This window comes from Fistularia commersonii, chromosome 4 (assembly GCF_037954325.1).
Source record: "Fistularia commersonii isolate RoL2024-O1a breed Wild chromosome 4, RoL_Fcom_v1.0, whole genome shotgun sequence".
NCBI classification, from domain to species: Eukaryota; Metazoa; Chordata; class Actinopteri; order Syngnathiformes; family Fistulariidae; genus Fistularia; species Fistularia commersonii.
In genome coordinates this window covers 16,664,045-16,681,603 of record NC_141287.1, presented here as the reverse complement: position 1 = coordinate 16,681,603, position 17,559 = coordinate 16,664,045, and the positions used below count along the sequence as shown (strand labels likewise).

At 39.2% G+C, this 17,559-nt stretch overlaps 1 protein-coding gene across 2 annotated transcripts in view; it reads right to left on the bottom strand.

Moving 5' to 3' along the window:
• The window catches only part of gpm6bb (glycoprotein M6Bb), a 35,604-nt gene that overhangs the window by 2,803 nt on the left and 15,242 nt on the right, over positions 1 to 17,559 (bottom strand). Inside the window, exons 2-7 of one of the 2 annotated variants that reach the window (XM_086145610.1) lie at positions 4,201 to 4,387; positions 3,275 to 3,431; positions 2,971 to 3,139; positions 2,418 to 2,491; positions 2,249 to 2,314; positions 576 to 1,910 (exon numbers count right to left, since the gene is read on the bottom strand). In XM_086145610.1, coding sequence (XP_086001736.1) covers positions 1,830 to 1,910; positions 2,249 to 2,314; positions 2,418 to 2,491; positions 2,971 to 3,139; positions 3,275 to 3,431; positions 4,201 to 4,387 — 734 coding nt within the window. In that variant the 3' untranslated portion in view covers positions 576 to 1,829. Of the gene's footprint in view, positions 1 to 575; positions 1,911 to 2,248; positions 2,315 to 2,417; positions 2,492 to 2,970; positions 3,140 to 3,274; positions 3,432 to 4,200; positions 4,388 to 17,559 lie in introns of those variants that run through there. The other variant, XM_086145609.1, reaches the window with a different exon arrangement.

Sequence of the window (17,559 nt, the reverse complement as noted above, 5' to 3'; positions counted from 1 at the left end):
TTCTCTCACGTACTTACTGTGACTTGTGAATTTCCCATCTTGAAAAATTATGTGAAATTACAAAACATCCCTGTTATGCAAGATGTCAAAATAACAGATTGAGCAAATGTTTGCTTCCAGAATGCAGTTTAGACAGGAGCAGCTGAACGCCAAATGAATAAAATTAAGCAAGAGAAATAAGTTACATGCTTGTTATCTTGTGCATCAACTTCTATCTTCTCTATTTGTTCCATATCATGGCAAAATGGTGAATGCCCCCAAAAATCTGGTGATCCCATTTAATACACACGAATGACAAAAGACACACCTCAATTGTTGTAACACTATTGTTACAATTATAACGTTGGAGTTACTGTCTTGCTTTGCACAACACTACTGAATATAGAGTTTCAAAATGTGAGAATGAGTCAAGTCAGAGAGCTAGAGGGTGGACATGCAAGCATCAAGCAGCTCTAAATTTCTGGAGGTTAGTGCAAAAGTGTGTGGTTCTGCATTTTGTGAATCTGACCCGTTCCAGTGTCAAACTCAGGTATACTTCCTTTAACCCTTGTAAGAAAATAGACCAGGTAAGGATACATTCTGTAAACAAAGATTTTTATTTTATATAGAAAGAAAAAGCTACAGTCTTCAAAAAAGTAGGAGAAAATTAAATATATGAAATATGAAGAGTAAGTGACTATCAACAGCACAGAATCTGAAAAATGTAAGCATGCAGGCTCAGTGTTAAGATAAAAAATAAACAGCACTTTGAGAGAGAATAAAAGTAAATTAAAAAAAAAAACATGAACTTAAAATAGCTGAGGCAATACCAGCATCAGCTCTCATTAAAAAAAGGAAAACATTTAACCTACTCTAAAAAATGAAAATATATTTTCACAAAATACATGGAATTAAAATGAGGCATAGGGCCTCGTGTAGAAGATTACCTGTGGTACTGGCCTAACCTGTCATTATGGGATGCACTGGTTGTGTGTAGTTACTTCTAATAACAAATAGAAACCATCAAACTCATCAGCATCATACAGTTGATGAAGGGTTTTAGGTTCAGTCTGAATCTAAGTTGGAACACTATGAATGAATGAACGAATGCTGAAAATTCGCTGGGAAACACGTCATCTTGCAAGGGTTGGCTGCAATATTGTCAAGGCTAAGCAAAGAAACCAAAAAAAATGTAAGGATAACCTTAAGGCACTTTGCCAATGGTCTGTTGACCTTTCACAAATGAATCTCATTAAAATTAGTGGTCACCAATACTGCTAGTATGGCATTTTAAAACATAAAGCCTGAGAACACCTTCATTATTTGTCATCAGTTGTCTATGTGAACTCATCGTACATCTCCATGGGATCAGTTTGTACACAAATTCACATTTCAGCTCCGACTGTTATTGACTGATTCAGTTATGTAGGGTGAAGCACCGCTTGCTAAATACTGTGATTTTCTTTATCCGAAGTACTATAATGTGCAGGTAAAAAAAAAAAAAGCTTAATGTAGTACAAATATAAATAACACTTGTGTGGTCTTTTAAGCGTGCACATTTCTAAAAAGGCTGATGGTGATTGCCATGTAAAGCAGGACAAACTAGTCAACTTAACAGCATCCGATTCTGAAGACAATGTCATCAGGTGTCCCCAGACAAGCAAAATCCCTGGATACCAAGTGCTAAAGAAAGCATACAATCGGCTATTTACACTTCATACTAATGGAGAGATGTAGACTTTTCTATTCTCAGCTTTTTAGTTCAATTCTTGTAAGTGGCATGGTCTCTACTCAGCGCAGCGTCAAATGCCGCACTGTGCTTTTTTTTTAAATTTTTTTTTTTAAACAGTTTAAAACTTAGTGCAGCAGTCTTCTCGACTCTTAAACTTCAAAACAGCAAAGTTATAAGTGGTAGCCATCATGTAGATCAGCTGGTGGAAGAGAACAGAGAAGGTAGTAAGAGAACATGCCAGTAACCTCCTTGTCACAAGCAATGTGACAAGCAAGTAAAGTGAACAGATATTTAGATGACAAGACACTCCTTCAAGCTGAATTGACTCCGTTCAATCCATCCTATAATAAATATGGTGCCATGATCATCTGCATTAAGCAGATGGTAGACAGCAAATGGAACAGAAGCCGAGGAAAAGTCCATCTGTAATCTAACTTGGCGTAGTTACAAAAACTACCCAAAGGTATAAAAACGGATCTTTGATATGAAAAAAAAGGGGATTGAAAGGATGGGAGACAAAAGAGGGGGTCAACTTACCAAAGCAATCACAGTGGCTCCTGCACCGGCGCATGCTACGATATACAGGTGATAAGACAGGTAGAACTGGAAAAAGTAAATAGTCATTTTTGGTGAACAAAAAAATATATACACATCATTAAATATGCATAAAATGTTAAATGTGTGTGAGATTAAGACATGGCCTTACATCACTGGTGTTGCAAATGTCACCTAGTGTGGATCCACAGGCCTTGCCTGGCGTGGCATTCCAGGGGATAATTCCTGAAGCCACAAAATGTTATTTAATAAAATGGTTATTTGAGTTTAAAAAATCCCCTCATATGATTCTTCATCACTGTGAATATTTTCAGATAAAGAGATGTGTATTGTAGCATTACTTAGTTTTGAGAATACAAACCAACAAAAGTCTCTAGTGGTATTTTTGAGTTTTGACACGTAAACGAGGACTAGTATATGATTTGTATTGAAAGACTTTGATTTTATCCGAGAAAGAAAATGGGAGAAAAACAGGTTTGACCACAAGGTAATATTGTCAATTAGAATTTGATTAGAAATCAATTCTTATTTAAAAGGGAGAAATTTGGACTTCTCCAATATGTCTCTATTTGACCATTCCCAGTCCCCCAGTGTCGCTTTAAATTACAAAAGCAAAGCTATGAAGATGGAACAGTCATCATCAGCCTTTGTGAATCTAAATGTTATAGCAGTGTGTTCTGCTAAAATTGAGTAGTTTCTCTCACCGTACTGACGAACATCTACACAGATGGAGTCGATATTGGTGATGTTTGCCATGGAAGACTTCATGGTAGCACAGGTAGACCACATGTTGTAGAAGAGGAAGACCGGCACAGCGGAGAAGCCAAACACGCCGAGCCAAGCGACTCCCAAAATGTATGTGAGGAACACAAACTGTATTCATAGACACAGAAGAGGTTTTTTTTTTTTTTTTTTGCATCATTATCAGGTGAATGACTTTCCACCTTCCTTTTTTAGATATTGACATCATTTAAGCTTTTATAAGTCAGATTGCTTGTTTTAACATACCATTCCACTGATGCAGCGTCCACAGATGGTAGTCTTGAACTCACTGTGCAATTCCTTGACGGCACTGGTGGTATAGAAGCCCTCAGCCAGCAGAATGATCCCGTACAGGAAGAAAAATGATGCAATACCATAGATGACATACTGCATAAGCTGTATTCTGGTTAGAGCAAAGGAAAAAAAACAAGATTAGAGATGGCGGAAATGTAAAAAAGGAGCTAAACACAGGTCAACCACCATTTTACTTTTTAGTTTTCAACATTACAAATGGTTGAAATGACACATAATGTAAAAGGATGATTTCATGGTGTCGCAAAAAACTGCTTCCACACTTCTCTCATTTTTTTTGCATTAAATCTTTTTTTTGCATTAAACTCAGGATGATTAATCAAAACAGATGGAGTTTTGATTAATTTTGTAGCTTTGATGAAGACAAAGGTCCAGCTCTTGTAAGATGAAGAGAGGCTCTTGGTCTAAAAGTAGCGATAACAGGTGAAAGATGTTTCTGGAAATCATCAGCCAAGACACTGACTGCTGAAGTAAAACAGTGAACTCCAAACCTTACTAATATAAAACATATGTTGACATCCTCCTGTTATTTATTGAATTTATGGACACCGAGTAAAATAGATAAATAAATATAAAAGCAGCCCATATTAGGAGTGAAACATGGGAGACATTATAAGCAAAAAATAGCCTCAGTGAAGTTAGCCTCATGAAGTGTTATTGCTCTCATGTGCTCGGGCTTGATGTTTTTCATAAAACACATCTGAGAATTTTCATTATCTTGTGAGAAAATGGAAGCCCTTTATGGAAAATAAAATTGGTAAAAAAGAGCCCTAAAATTGATCAGGCTTTCAATTTCATTATAAAAAAAAAAAAAAAAAAAAGACGCATGCCACACACTTATAAGACTGACATTCACTTACACATCGGTCAGCATGGCGTGATCACTAGTGACCCTGGAGAAGTGGGTTTCCAGGATGGTCACAGTGCCAGTGAGCGCCACATGCCCACACCCACAGAAAAGGGCGACTCCAGAGAAACACAGGATGGTAGCCACCAGAGACGCATACGGCACCCCGCCTAAACACTTGATGCAGCACTCGAAGCAACCTAAACAAAGAGCACAGACTTGTCAGCAGGAATGTGTCATGAGACATCATGAAACAGATTTCTAAATGGTTTAATGTCAACATGGACCAACAGGATTGCAGGCCACTGGTGGCTATATCAAATATAAGATGAATATTCGTGTGACCCATGCGTCCGCCACTGGAGCCGCAAAGACAGTGAGAACACAGAGTAAAATCTACAATTTAAGGAATTCATGCAAGACCCCCACATTTTATACAATCTATTGTATCTCATCACATGCCAGTTTGAAAGTAAGACTCTAGTTCCAAGTATCAGTGTAGAGAAGTGTGATTTTAAAAGATCATCTATAGACGTAAGCAATTTTTAGATAACCTTAACACTGTTTTAGAATCTAGAACATACATAAGGATATTTTTCAACAAAAACTACTCTTCTAAATAAAAATCTAATTAATTTAGTCTCTTAAGTGAGCTCAACAGGCTAACAATATAAATAATCAAATTATATTCTGGAAAAACGAATACCCTCCTAATATAATTACCGTAAGCTGAAGGCAGATCCCTTGAACGTTTCAAATTCAAGATTCAAAGCATTGATTGTCACATGTACAGTGTAGAAACATATTTCCCTGCACAGTGAAAATTCCTACTTTGCTGTCCACGGTGCATTTGGAGATGTGATGATAGAAATAGTGTAATAATGATTATAAATGTGATTCTAGATATGAATATGAACATTGCAATAGAACAGTGGCAGTGAAATTAGACATTTGAGTGCAGCTTGGTGCGCAACTCACAGTGCGAGGTGCAAGTGCAAGGCTGAGTGCAATTTCAGCAGCAGCAGGCTTTACATGTGCAAGAAGAATGAGTGTCAGCTGTTTAAGTGTTTGATGGCAGTCGGGTAGAACGAGTTCTTTAATCATGTCGTGTACACAGTGTGAACAGTCCATGTTGGGGTTGGACATGTTTCTTGGCGATGGAGGCAGCTCTCCTGTGGACTATGCAGTGGTTGATGCTCTGAAGAGAAGGCAGTGGGATTCTGGTGATCCTCTCTGCAGTGTTTACCACTCACTACAGGCGTCTGCGGTCCAGAGCGGTTGTGCTGTCGTACCACACAGTGATGCAGCTGTAGAAGTTGTTGAGGATTTAAGGTGAAATGCCAAACCTCCTCAGGAAGTACAGCCGCTATTGAGCCCTCCTGACCATCTGTGTCGTGTTGAGGGACCAGGTGAGGCCCTCGCTTATGTGGACACCCAGGTATTTGAAGCTGCTCACCCTCTCAACCTCAAGACTTTGGAGGAACGGTAGCTGATGAGGTCTAGGACAGCGTTCCCCAACCACCAGGCCACGGGCCATTACGTAATGGGCCGCACAGAACGTTTGAATTTTTCTTTTTTTTTTTTTTAATTGATTATCAGTCTAAAGATGCTTTATTTTGAAAAAGTGACTTCTGTGCAGAATGAACGCACAGACGAATGCATGCGTCGCTATAGTTCAAACTTGAATCAAGTTTTTTATTATAATTATTTCTTATTAGAAAGGATTTTTGTTCTAAAATAAATAATTTAACTTACAGAGATGTTGTTGATTATTAATTTATGAATAAATTCTTTTATTGTATGTTGCTGCTTGCATTTGACGTAAGGCGACTGCGGATGATTTATTATTAGACTACAGCCTATGCGTCATTACAAACATGATTATCGAGCAAATGTAGGTCGGAGCAAATGAAGGCCGGTCTGTGAAAATAGTGTCTTCCATAAACCAATCCATGGCGCAAAAAAGGTTGGGGATGTCTATTGGGCCGGTCTAGGATGTCTATTCCTAGATAAGAATGTACTTGTATACCTAAAATTAAAAAACTGCTAAAGGTTTTTTTTTTTTCGAAGGACATTTACCAGTAATTGTATTGTAAACCGTGTATAATGCATTGCAGTGTGGACAGAACAAATAAAAGATAGAAGAAGAGCATCCCAAATAAAAGTCAGGTCAAAAGCGAGAAGGCATCCCTGAGATACAGCAGGTATGTCTTAAGGCAAGTCTTAACAAGTGGGTAAGCTCTTTCTTTAAATCTCCCCCACCATAAACACACGGTGAGTGAAAAGGTAGAGTCGTCTGAAGTTTAAGATCCACAATCTCAAAAACACCATCCTTTAATTTAGGCCTCAATGGAGGAAAACATCCTGATCAACGGGAACGCCGAGCAGCTGCCGTGCTTTATGTTGAAAATAAAAATTCATCACTTCATATAAAAAGGCACTAATGGCCATCCAGCAGGTCAGAGCTGCGGGTGTCAGCGATCTGCAATGGAAATCAATGCCAACTCAGAGAGAGAGAACGAAATGACCTCAATGAGCGGGTCTCACCCCATGTGTTTTTATGCCTTGTGAAATCCTGTGAACTGATACTGGTTACCAAGTGTGCACACACGCAAACACACCATGTGCTTTCAATCAGACACACATGTGGCTGACAGGATGTTATCCTCATAGCTCATCTTGTCTCCGTCTACAGCTAAAAAATTAAACCCAATAACTGCAATAGTCATATTAAAGCAAGTAAAATTGCATATAAACATAAGTTCATTATTCTTTTAGTGTCTTCATATAGAGCTGTTTTACAGAACTAGTGCAGTTTCCTTCCGCGACATTACGGACATCATGCTTCTTCAACGTGATCAAGTTGCTTCTCCTTCCCTAACTTCTGGCGGGTGCTTTCATGCGATTGAATTTAGTGAAAATATGTCAACTGTTCACTCATATTTGCCTCTAGATACGGCAGCTGTGATGAGTAGCTTTCAGCTATGATGAAAGCTTGCATACTATTATATGAAAACATTTAACCAAAGTTTGATTAACTATTTCCTAACTGTAGATAGTATAAAAGTAATATTGCTATCTACATTCCATCCTCGCAGCAGCTTCTCCACTTCTTAAAACACTTTTATTTTCACCCCACTATAACGTTCAGTCATGGTTCATCTTTCACTCTCTATTTCCTGCATGTTAAGAGACAAGGCCTTCATGTTTGGACAATGTTTCAGCTTCGGTCCAGTGATGCCAAAGGCCTGACTGATGACTTCCTGTGATGAACAGTGTCGAGATCACCGTGTTGAAATCGTCAGCAAGCCCAGTCTTCCTTGTCCTTCGCCTTTTGTCCCTCTTCTTATTATCATTATTACACTTCCTCCTCTGCTCTGGCCTTGTAACTGCCTTCCTTTCACTCATTTATCTCTTTACAGTTTGATCTTCACTTTGATTTCAACTGTTTTTTTTTAAATGCAGCTTTGGTCAATTGGTCTGCTCTCGCGCTGAACGGGCAGTGGTTTACTTACACAGCAGCTGCTGTGCTGCCACCAAGTGGCTTCAAAATCAAATGACAGATTTTACAGAGTTTTTCTTTTTTTGTATTTATATTTATAGGCATGTCAGAGGAGAAATAGAGTAAACTATTTAAATCAAATGAAATAATTATTATAATTCAACATAATATAACTTAAAGGCATTTGCAGTGTGAAACCACAAGTAACGCTATAAGGCTACGCAATGTAGTGTTTAATTTAACTGTCATTGTCTTTATTTAGTTGGTAAATGAAAAAGTTTAAGGATAAATGCTACCAACAATGTTCATTTCTCTGCCTCTTCCAGGAAGAGAGCATCTTAAAAGTTCATCTGTATTTGCCTTCTCGGTTGTGACAAAGGGAATTACGAGATATACTGCTCGGATCATATGTTTGCAGTGAGACTCCTCGTCCTGACTATTTGTGTAGTGCTGGGAGATAAAAAAAAGTATTTGGTTGAGATTGAGGAACTTCTGGGATTGGAAAGGGCTGTGCACCAGAGAGTCTCCAGGGCTTTACGGTTTTAGGGAGAAAACTATATGAGTGGACACACCAATTTTCTTTATTCACTCTTCTTTGATTACTGTACTGCAATGGTCTCTTTTTTATTTGTTCTCTTCTGGAGCAGTTCTGTTCTTGTAAAGTTACGGTGTTAAATCTAACATTCCTTCAATCTTAACATTTTTTTTTTTTTTTTTAGGTAAACACAAAGGGAAATCTTTCCATTTCTTGACCCCGTTTTTGTTGTTAATGTTGTTCAATTCCCACGTTGTAGTTTGACATCATCCTCAGCTTTCCTGATATCTGGAGCCACCTCAGACATTATGTGTCTAATTTGTTTGACAAAAATATTGTTCAGTGTGATGTATAAGAAATATAACAACTAAAACATTAAATTTTTCCTCTCCCACTTTTTTCTAGATGAGTAAAAAAAACTGTCAGTCAGACCTTTCTATATTTTGTGTTGTGCAGATAAAATGTTTTGATTTTTCAGGAAAAAATAATATTGTACCATTTTAACATCACTTTAATAGCAGATAACGGATCTAATGTCAATACCTTGAAAAGTAAAAAAAAACAAAAAAACAAAAAAACAAAAAAAAGAAATAGAATACATAAATGGAAGGCAAAACTCAACATAAATACCTGGGCTCCTAATATCTGCATCAGAATAGATCTCACATCTCACATCTTAGTGGAGGAACTGTCGCGACAGAATGTTAACAACTCAGTTCACAGCAGAGTCACGACATTCTAGCAAACAAAACTCCTCTGCAATGTGCAAATATGGAGGACAAGCGGGCCAAGACTTGGAGCACAGCGCTACACAGGATATTGAGCTTTGCTGCAAAGTAAATAAAGGCCTTTTAAAAGAAAAGTTGCTATTAGAGGGGCTGTCACTTCCAGGTAGATTTGATTCAGTGTATCTTGGACATAAATCAACAAGCCCTCACAATTAGAATCAACACTGCAATTCTTCCGCAGCCACAAAACACCACTTTTAGAAAGCCCACTACTATTGAAAAAGGGTGGTCATTATTTATATCTTTTAGGTAATAACTTGAAATTGTGTCGAAACAAAGTGTCAGAAACTTTAAGATGTAGAAATTTGCCACGATTCTCAGTTATTTATAAGCAGATGCCAGAAGATTTGACAGCTGGGGAGGGAAGGGAGGGAACAAAGGGAACAAGTATTGGCTTTTTTTTCTTTTTACACACACACACACACACACACACACACACACACACACACACACACACACACACACACACACACACACACACACACACACACACACACACACACACACACACACACACACACACACACACACGATCATCGCCTACTCATTGTACTAAAAAAAAATGGATGAGGCAAAGTTGTCCATTATGAAACTAAATCACAAGATACTTAACAATAACGTCAGAATAATATCATATGACATGATCATACTCAATGTTTGCCACTCCCCACACACCCACACCCACACACACACACACACACACACACACACACACACACACACACACGACTTCAGCCACTAACAGACTAACAGCAGAGGATCAGGTTGACAACATACTGTAAAGAAATTATGCTTGAAAGCCAATAAGCTGATCAAGAAACCATCGCTGTGATTAATGTCCATTTCGCCATTGTGGTTTGTTGTAGAGGCCATCCGTCTATTCGGAATGACACTGCTGGTTAAAGGCTTAAATATTACAGATCTATTTCCACCACACACATGTCTTTAGGCACTCTATTCAGTGGTGAACAAAGACACCTCTCTCACCAGCAAAACCCAAATTGTCTTATTATACAATAAATCCAAGGTGGTATTTTCATAGCTTTAATGAATGTATTGGCTGACACATAACCAACAGCAGAATAAATCTGTTGATGTGGTTGAATGATCAGTACCCTCAGAAATACTAGGCTGTTGTGTTCACAAAGAGGTGCAGTCAGAACTTACCATGTTCTGACTGCAGCTCTTTGTAAAGAAGGGATCGACAAAGAAGGGATCGACAAAGCTGAACTCCAGTCTTCAACAGTCCTACACACATACCTCAAAGATTCAAATTCTTTGAGCAGATGGGTTTCGAGGAGGCGATTGAGTTTGAAGTACAAAATAGATATATCCCTTCTTATCACAAACAGCAACCCAACAATATCCTGAATTCACCTTTATGAGCTTAGAAGTTTGTACTAAGATGTTGGGTGAATTAATTGCTGCTGTCACGTGGAAAATATTAATCGATTTCCCGCACAGTCATATCCAACTGGGCACCACTTCTGTTGGGATCTCGATATGTTGACGCGTTACATATGCGGATACACTAGATGACGGTTGTGACACCAATGTCCAGAAACAGTACGCTGGCTAAGCCTAACCCTAACTATTTATTTCTTTTTCACTTCTCCTTTACTACCACTCCGGGGGTCTCACTTAAGTTTATTCTACAGCTCACTGCAACATCAGTGGTTACATTTCCTCACCAAACCTGATAGTCATCTTAGATAACATTTGAAATACAAACTAACACTGCTTGCTATTTCTGTTCATTACCCAGTAACGTCATATAACTGTTCCGGTTATTATTTATTATACTACTGTGATTATACTAATCACAATGCATTAAGGAGGTTGACCTTTAGTCTTCAAACTGATGGGCAACAAAAAGCGCCCAGACTATTGCTGTTGAGTATATTTGAGAGTACAAGAACAGATGGCAAGTGTCAGTGGGCCTACAAGACAGTAAACTTTAGAGAAGACATGCATTTTTCTGCTGACCAAAGCTAAAATCATGCTCTTCACCAGGGAATAACAGCATGAGCAGATGGTTCTCAAGCAACAAGCTTGCGCTAACTGGATTCTACTGGTTTCTTCTCTGTGAGCATCACAAATGAAATCACGCCGGCAAATTGTCCCTTTGATGACTTTCACATGGGTCCTGTTCCTGACTAATATTTCTCGTTAGACTCTCTACTCAGCTGCAGCATGCAAAGGGGTGGAAGACCTTACTGTGAAAATAGAGTAAGAAAAAAGGCCAGAAACAAGTCGGTGACTGTTTGAGTTGACAACATGAGGCTCGATTTACCACATCAACATCACAAGAGTCTTGTGTGAGAATGTGTGTGTGTGTGTGTCACATTATGAGACAGAATAAAACTGAGACAGAGAGAGTCCAAGCAGCCTTGATACAAAGAACCACTGTGCAAAGCTCGAGACTGTCCATCACGCCGGGCTCTCAGGGCTCATTCAGAAGCCCAGTGAACCACGACCCCTGTCCTTCCGGCCCACAGGCTCCAGGCCCAGGACAAGCCCACCACTGAGCTTCCATCCTGTGAACCCATCCAGACTCATATGTGTACGCAATGCGCCACAGCAGCCACTCAACACTCCGGGAGGATCCTGTTTGTAAGAGCAACTCAAATCATCGAATTAGAGAATGACATTGATAGATGAAGAAGATAGACATCCAAGAAAAAGCCAGAACGTCTTGTGCAGAACAACAGAAAGAGTCACAGCTTGATAAGTGTTTTTAGAGTGGAGTCATGTCCATATGAATCATATGAACATCACCGTATTCTGAACACTCAAACGTTTCATTCCCTCTCTATGTATAACAGCCACGTTTTCATCATCTATTTATTGAGCAGCGCCCTCGGACCAGGGTTTGGTGATTTTCACAACATTTCACACACAGACATGTTTCAGAGTAACAATAAATGACCCTGAGCCTTGTTCAGTATGTGATAATTCTCTAAATTTTTATGCTGATTTTTTTAATAGATAGTGTTTTTTTATTTTAATTACATCCCATGTATTCTTGTTATTATTGTTTTTTTTGTTGTTTTGTTTTTTGGTTTATTTGCAGATTTTTGAAGATTTTGTCAGTGCTATTTCCCCATTACTTGTATATGGCCCTGTGATCGACTGGCGGGCGGTTCAGGGTGTAACTGGCCTTTCGCCCAATGTCAGCTGGGACTGGAATTCGTTTGCGAGTTGGGTCATGGAGTTGATATATGGACCAGCTCCAGGGGGACTTTATTCCTGTATAGCAACACCCTGGTTTTCCCGGGCGCACAGTCCCAAACAGCAGCTGGCCCTGCTTCATCAAGGCCTTCTGTCCATCAGTAACATCTATATCTTCAACGTGGCTTGTCGTCACCACAAAACTGAAATCTCCCAACAGCTGGCGGAACGTAAATATGTCTAACTTCTCCCTTGATGCTGGGCTTTCACACACAAAAGGCCATGTAAAGAGCTGTAGAAATTTTTGGGGGGTCCCAACTCTGTTCAATACGCCCACAAATAGGAAAAACATACACAGGTATCACACAGTCATGCAGTAACAACTTGTATGCAATATATATACCAAAAGATCTGAGATCAGCAAGTAGACAAACTTGGACACATAATAGTGAGACAACATTCTCACTCCTCCATCCCACCATTGAGTACTGGAGATTTCAAGCTCGGTTGAAAACAACATTGATTGCGATTCTAACTTGTAGCCTCATTGCTAACAGATGCGCCTGTTTACAGCTGTGACTATATTGTTGTGTGTTGCTCCATTAGGGAGAACTGCCAAAGCACCACTTATGAGAAACAGTCTTATTTTCCATACGCTCTACTTTGAGGGGAACAATTCTTAAACATGCCATAATGGCTATAATGGCTGTTCCCGAGAGATGAGGGCAATTTGAGCCCGCAAAGTGATCAAAAGTGGTTTACTTATTCAACAGGGGAAAAATAATAGCTAATGAGCTAAGCCTGTCGCGTGTGTGTGTGAAGGAAGTCCAATGTGTGGACGCATTTAATGACAATAACAGCCAAAAATGGCCTTAATGGGTCATAATTATTTCATGTGCATTTATGGGAAAAGGAGGGGTAGATATGGGAGCAGAATTCAGGCGTGTACATTTAGGTGTTGGAGCAGTGAGCAGAATTGAAGGTTTAATTCTGATACATTGTTCAATATTTGGACAATAATTTCTTTCTTTTACTGGAAATTTTGGACACTTATCAAGTAAAGATACTATTTTGCAACAGTTAGACTTTTTATAATTGTTCTCATGAGTCAAATCATAATGAAGATTCTTGCTGGTAATGTTGGATTACAATTGGTACAATAAAGAGAAAATAGATAACTGAAAAAAAAAAGATAAATGATATTATCTGGCAAAGAGATAGGCCAATAATGAATAATTTTGATTTTTTTTAGTCAAGCAGCAAATGTTCCAGCAGGATACGATTCTTGAACCTTTGTTTAATGTTAATTTGTGCTAAAATGAAAATAACACATTTTCACATCTGTGGAGGTTCTCAGTCAAAATCTTCTCCTTGGGGTCACTGGACTTGATTTTCTTTTCTTTTCTTCCTTTTCTTTTCCAACAGGCTTCTTAAGTTCTCCGGATTCATGGATGAGTGGTGAAATGTCTTGAACAAGAAAATTAAGTCCAGTTGCCACATATCCATTATTGATTTTTTTTCAACCTACAGGCCATATTGAGGTGCACTGAAGTTTGAACTTTTATTGTCTTATCTGGTAGTCTTTATATATTATACTCACATGTTTAAAAATGAAGAGTTTATCCCGATGAGGATTTGGCAGGGAAATTATAAATGAATAACACTATCAGGAAATTATGAATTATGTGATAAATGGATCATTTGGAAGAACTTTTTATCTCACAAAAATCATATTAGGACATCCGACGGTACATTCTTCAGAAGTTTATTTTGTTAAAATTTCATTGTAGAACATCCCATCAATGAAGCAAAGAGTAGGCCATTTTCAAGCAGGAAATGGCGCACAAAAAAAGATAGCGGTGGAAAAACGATAATACCTACATGAAAGGGGGTGAGCAAGTTAATGATACTGTCTTCATTTAGTGTACACAGCCCTCACAGATCTGTTTGTCAGACTGCCTGGCTCATTTACCTTTGTCCTTGCCGGCCCCTCGTCCTCCTCATTAATCACCGGTTCCCCTGACAGAGCAACTCAAACGTACCCTGGAGCTTTGATTGATCTGCTCTGGATTCTGCAACAGGCTCATTGTCCTTAAAACAAGGATGATGACCAGTGGTTGCACAACAATCCGCATTCAGAAGCACTGTCTGCTGGAAACCTCATTTCATCACAACTTAACTAGATCACAAAAAAAAGCAAAAGGAGCCCACCATGGAACAAATATATTAATTATCAGATATCAACAATAAGTCTGAAGAGGTAGTGAAGCATACGCTATAACTTAAGCAACAACAATTTTGTGCATTGCACTTCTAAAAGATGGACGATGTGACATTTAAATGGCAATCTGAGAAAAAAATTGCCTAACTATTGTTTGGAGTGAAATCAGGCTGAGGTAGTTTAAAGCCCCAGTAAACATAGCAGTCAAAGGAACTGAACCAACTCTTTGTAAGTACTCATCGGTACCTCTTTTGTTCTGCCTCTGGTCTTGGTTTTCTTCAGATGGAGTTTCCATGGTTGTTTTTCTCCAATGCAACAAAAATGTTTCCTTCTTGCTTCCTACTTCTGCTTCACTGTTGTCTATCCTGCACATTTGTCCTCTAGCTTTTTCTCCTCTGTCCTTCCTCTCTCTCTCTCTCTCTCTTTCTCTCTCTCCCCCTCTCTTGCCTTGAAGGTACCATCTGTCTGATATGCAGATCTTGTCGGAAAGGATCTAAATGATCCAAGTGCATACCCGGTTATACATTAAATACCACCTGTTTAGTGATTCAGTTTAAGTCAAATTAATTACACAGATCCTGAACCAAACCTATGAATGGCAACAGCCCTGTAGTACAGGGATTAATGAATATTAAAAAGAAGGTTTCCTGATGAGCTGCCTTGTTACCTCAGAGTGGGGGTTAGGAATGGGGGAGTTGGGACCCCAACTTCAGCAGTGTGAATGAGTGAAAACCCCACTCAGTGGTGTATAGGCAGGGGTGAAAAGTATGAGCTCAAGAGCGGGAGGTGTTTGTGCTGCAATTTGCACCATACACCCTTTTCTCCTTCACCACACATCAGCAACCTGACATCTGTCTTCATGTCCATCCTGCATTTTCTAACTCCTATAAAAGAAGGCACAGCAAAGTACAGCACATCTACACTACATTTCCTGGAGGGGGAAACTGAGCTCAAAGCAACAAAGGAAACAGCTTGAGAGGAAAGTGGAAGAGTGCAGAAATTTCCAAATTAAAGAGGTTTAAAAGAGGTGACGAGGATGGTGAAATGAGGTAATGCAGAGAAGATGAAAGCAACTTGTTAAAAATAGTTGGGGGAGACAGGGGAAGACTGATGGCAGAAGATGACCAGAGAGAGGGAAGAAGATCTTGGCTGTGTTTGTTTGGCAGCGGCACACTGAGCAGCCTCGGGGGCATGCTAATGAGGGGGGAGAGAGGCCTTTCAATGGGGGGGGGCACTGGCGTGGAAGAGGGGGGCACTGGAGTGGTGTCTTCTCACGGATACCAGACCTCAGCGGGGGGGAGGGGGCGCAAGAGGAGAGGGGGAGCCTCGGGGGTCAGGGAAGTGAACTTAGCGGGGATCCCATAATAACAAATACCCCAGTAATCTTCAAACATTTTCACCCTCGGTATTTTAAACACGAGAAGAACTGACACTATGAAGTTGGGAGAGTTTAGCCGGCAACTCTTCACATGATGATGGGAGAGTGAGCGGTAGATGCTGCCAGTTCCAAGGTATCGAGGCCTATCCAAATAAAAAGCAAACCCCCTATCCATCTGTACGGTCTCAAAATTACAATGTGTAAATATATTAAAACACATTTGAGGAAAATTCAAAACATCTTAATTCCAGCATTAAAGAACCTGGATTTAATTAGAAATAATGAAAAACACCCTGTTATTAAGACAAACCTCTTGTTATTAATTTCAAGATCAAGAAGAAAGTGGAGGAAATGATCAGTCAATGCAAAACTCAAAGCACGTTCTTGCTGATGAAGCATGTTTTGTATGCGAATAAAGAACCCGACGTCTTTTGACTTCAAACGGAAGATGATGTCTTTTCTCTAAAATCTAAGGTTGTTTTTTTTTTTTTTAATTAAGAAAACTATGGATGCAGATTCATTATACAAAATGTGGACATCATTGTTGAGCTCTGCTGCGTGTGAGAGGAGGAGGGGTGTAAAGACACAAGTGTTCCCTTCCTCAACAAAGGACAGCCCTTGAGCAAGACACATAATACCCGGTACTTCCTGCTGCTGTCGATTAATCCTTTGCTCCTCTGTGTTCATGTAGGAGCCCAAGTTAATATGCAGGACCTTACCTGTCCTCACTGGTCAATTACGTTTTCAAAATAATGGCACCAGATCTAACAGCGAGGTAGAACGAGTTACTATTTATCCAACTTGATTGTTTTGATATGAGCTGTCAAAAATGATAAATACTGGAATGTGTTATTGTGTCAAAAGCACAAAAACATGTTTTGAATCTAAAAAAGGAAAAAGTTTCCTGCAAGAAGTCACGAACTACCGCCTTCAAATTATCAACAGACATTGTTAGGAGCGACTTCTGTGTGGGAACCATTTTGTTTTGCCAAAGAGAACACCATAGGCAGATGCTCTCAAGATCTCTGGATTAATTCATGGCATGGCACCATGATAATCTATTTTCTCTACACTTTGAGCAGCTTTAGAAATTCAACAAGGGAGGCGGTCCACTTCAATTGGGATAATACTGAAGGGTTAAACTGTTCTTTTCACTTCTAAATTCAGATGATTTAAGTTTTGGTGAGACAGTTTATTATTTTCAATACTCTGGAGTTAAAAAGATGTGAAATTAATGGAAAGCCAAAGACAGATTCTTGAGATCTGTTATTCGCAGTTCTTTTTAAACACAACCATGAATTTTAACTAGAAGGGCTGAGGCGCAGCATCTTTTAGGAATGACTAATCCCAATCGCTGATCTTCAGTCATCACATTTCAAACAGCTCCCAATACTCCCCTCCCAGTCTCCTGTTTGTCTTATTTTGTATCGGTTTACAGCAGCATTAGAGGTGTTACCCACCCCATGAAATAAACATAGATTTAAAAATGACCTCCCGCTCTTTACTGAAAAGACAAACATCTGTTACTTCAGATGTTTGAAACCATTACGATTAAAAACATAACTATAAAATCATTGTACTTCAGTGCACTGTTGCAGTTAAACGTTTAAATTATATGAGTGAGCATGTGTGTCCCATTAACAGCATAAAACAATTCAATGCCAAGAAGCAGCTTCGTGTTCACGTCAAACTGGTGAAGACAGACTTGAGTCCTCACCTATGTGGCTGTCCCACTTTCTGGTAACATAGTTTCAACAATATACATTTACAGTCCTCT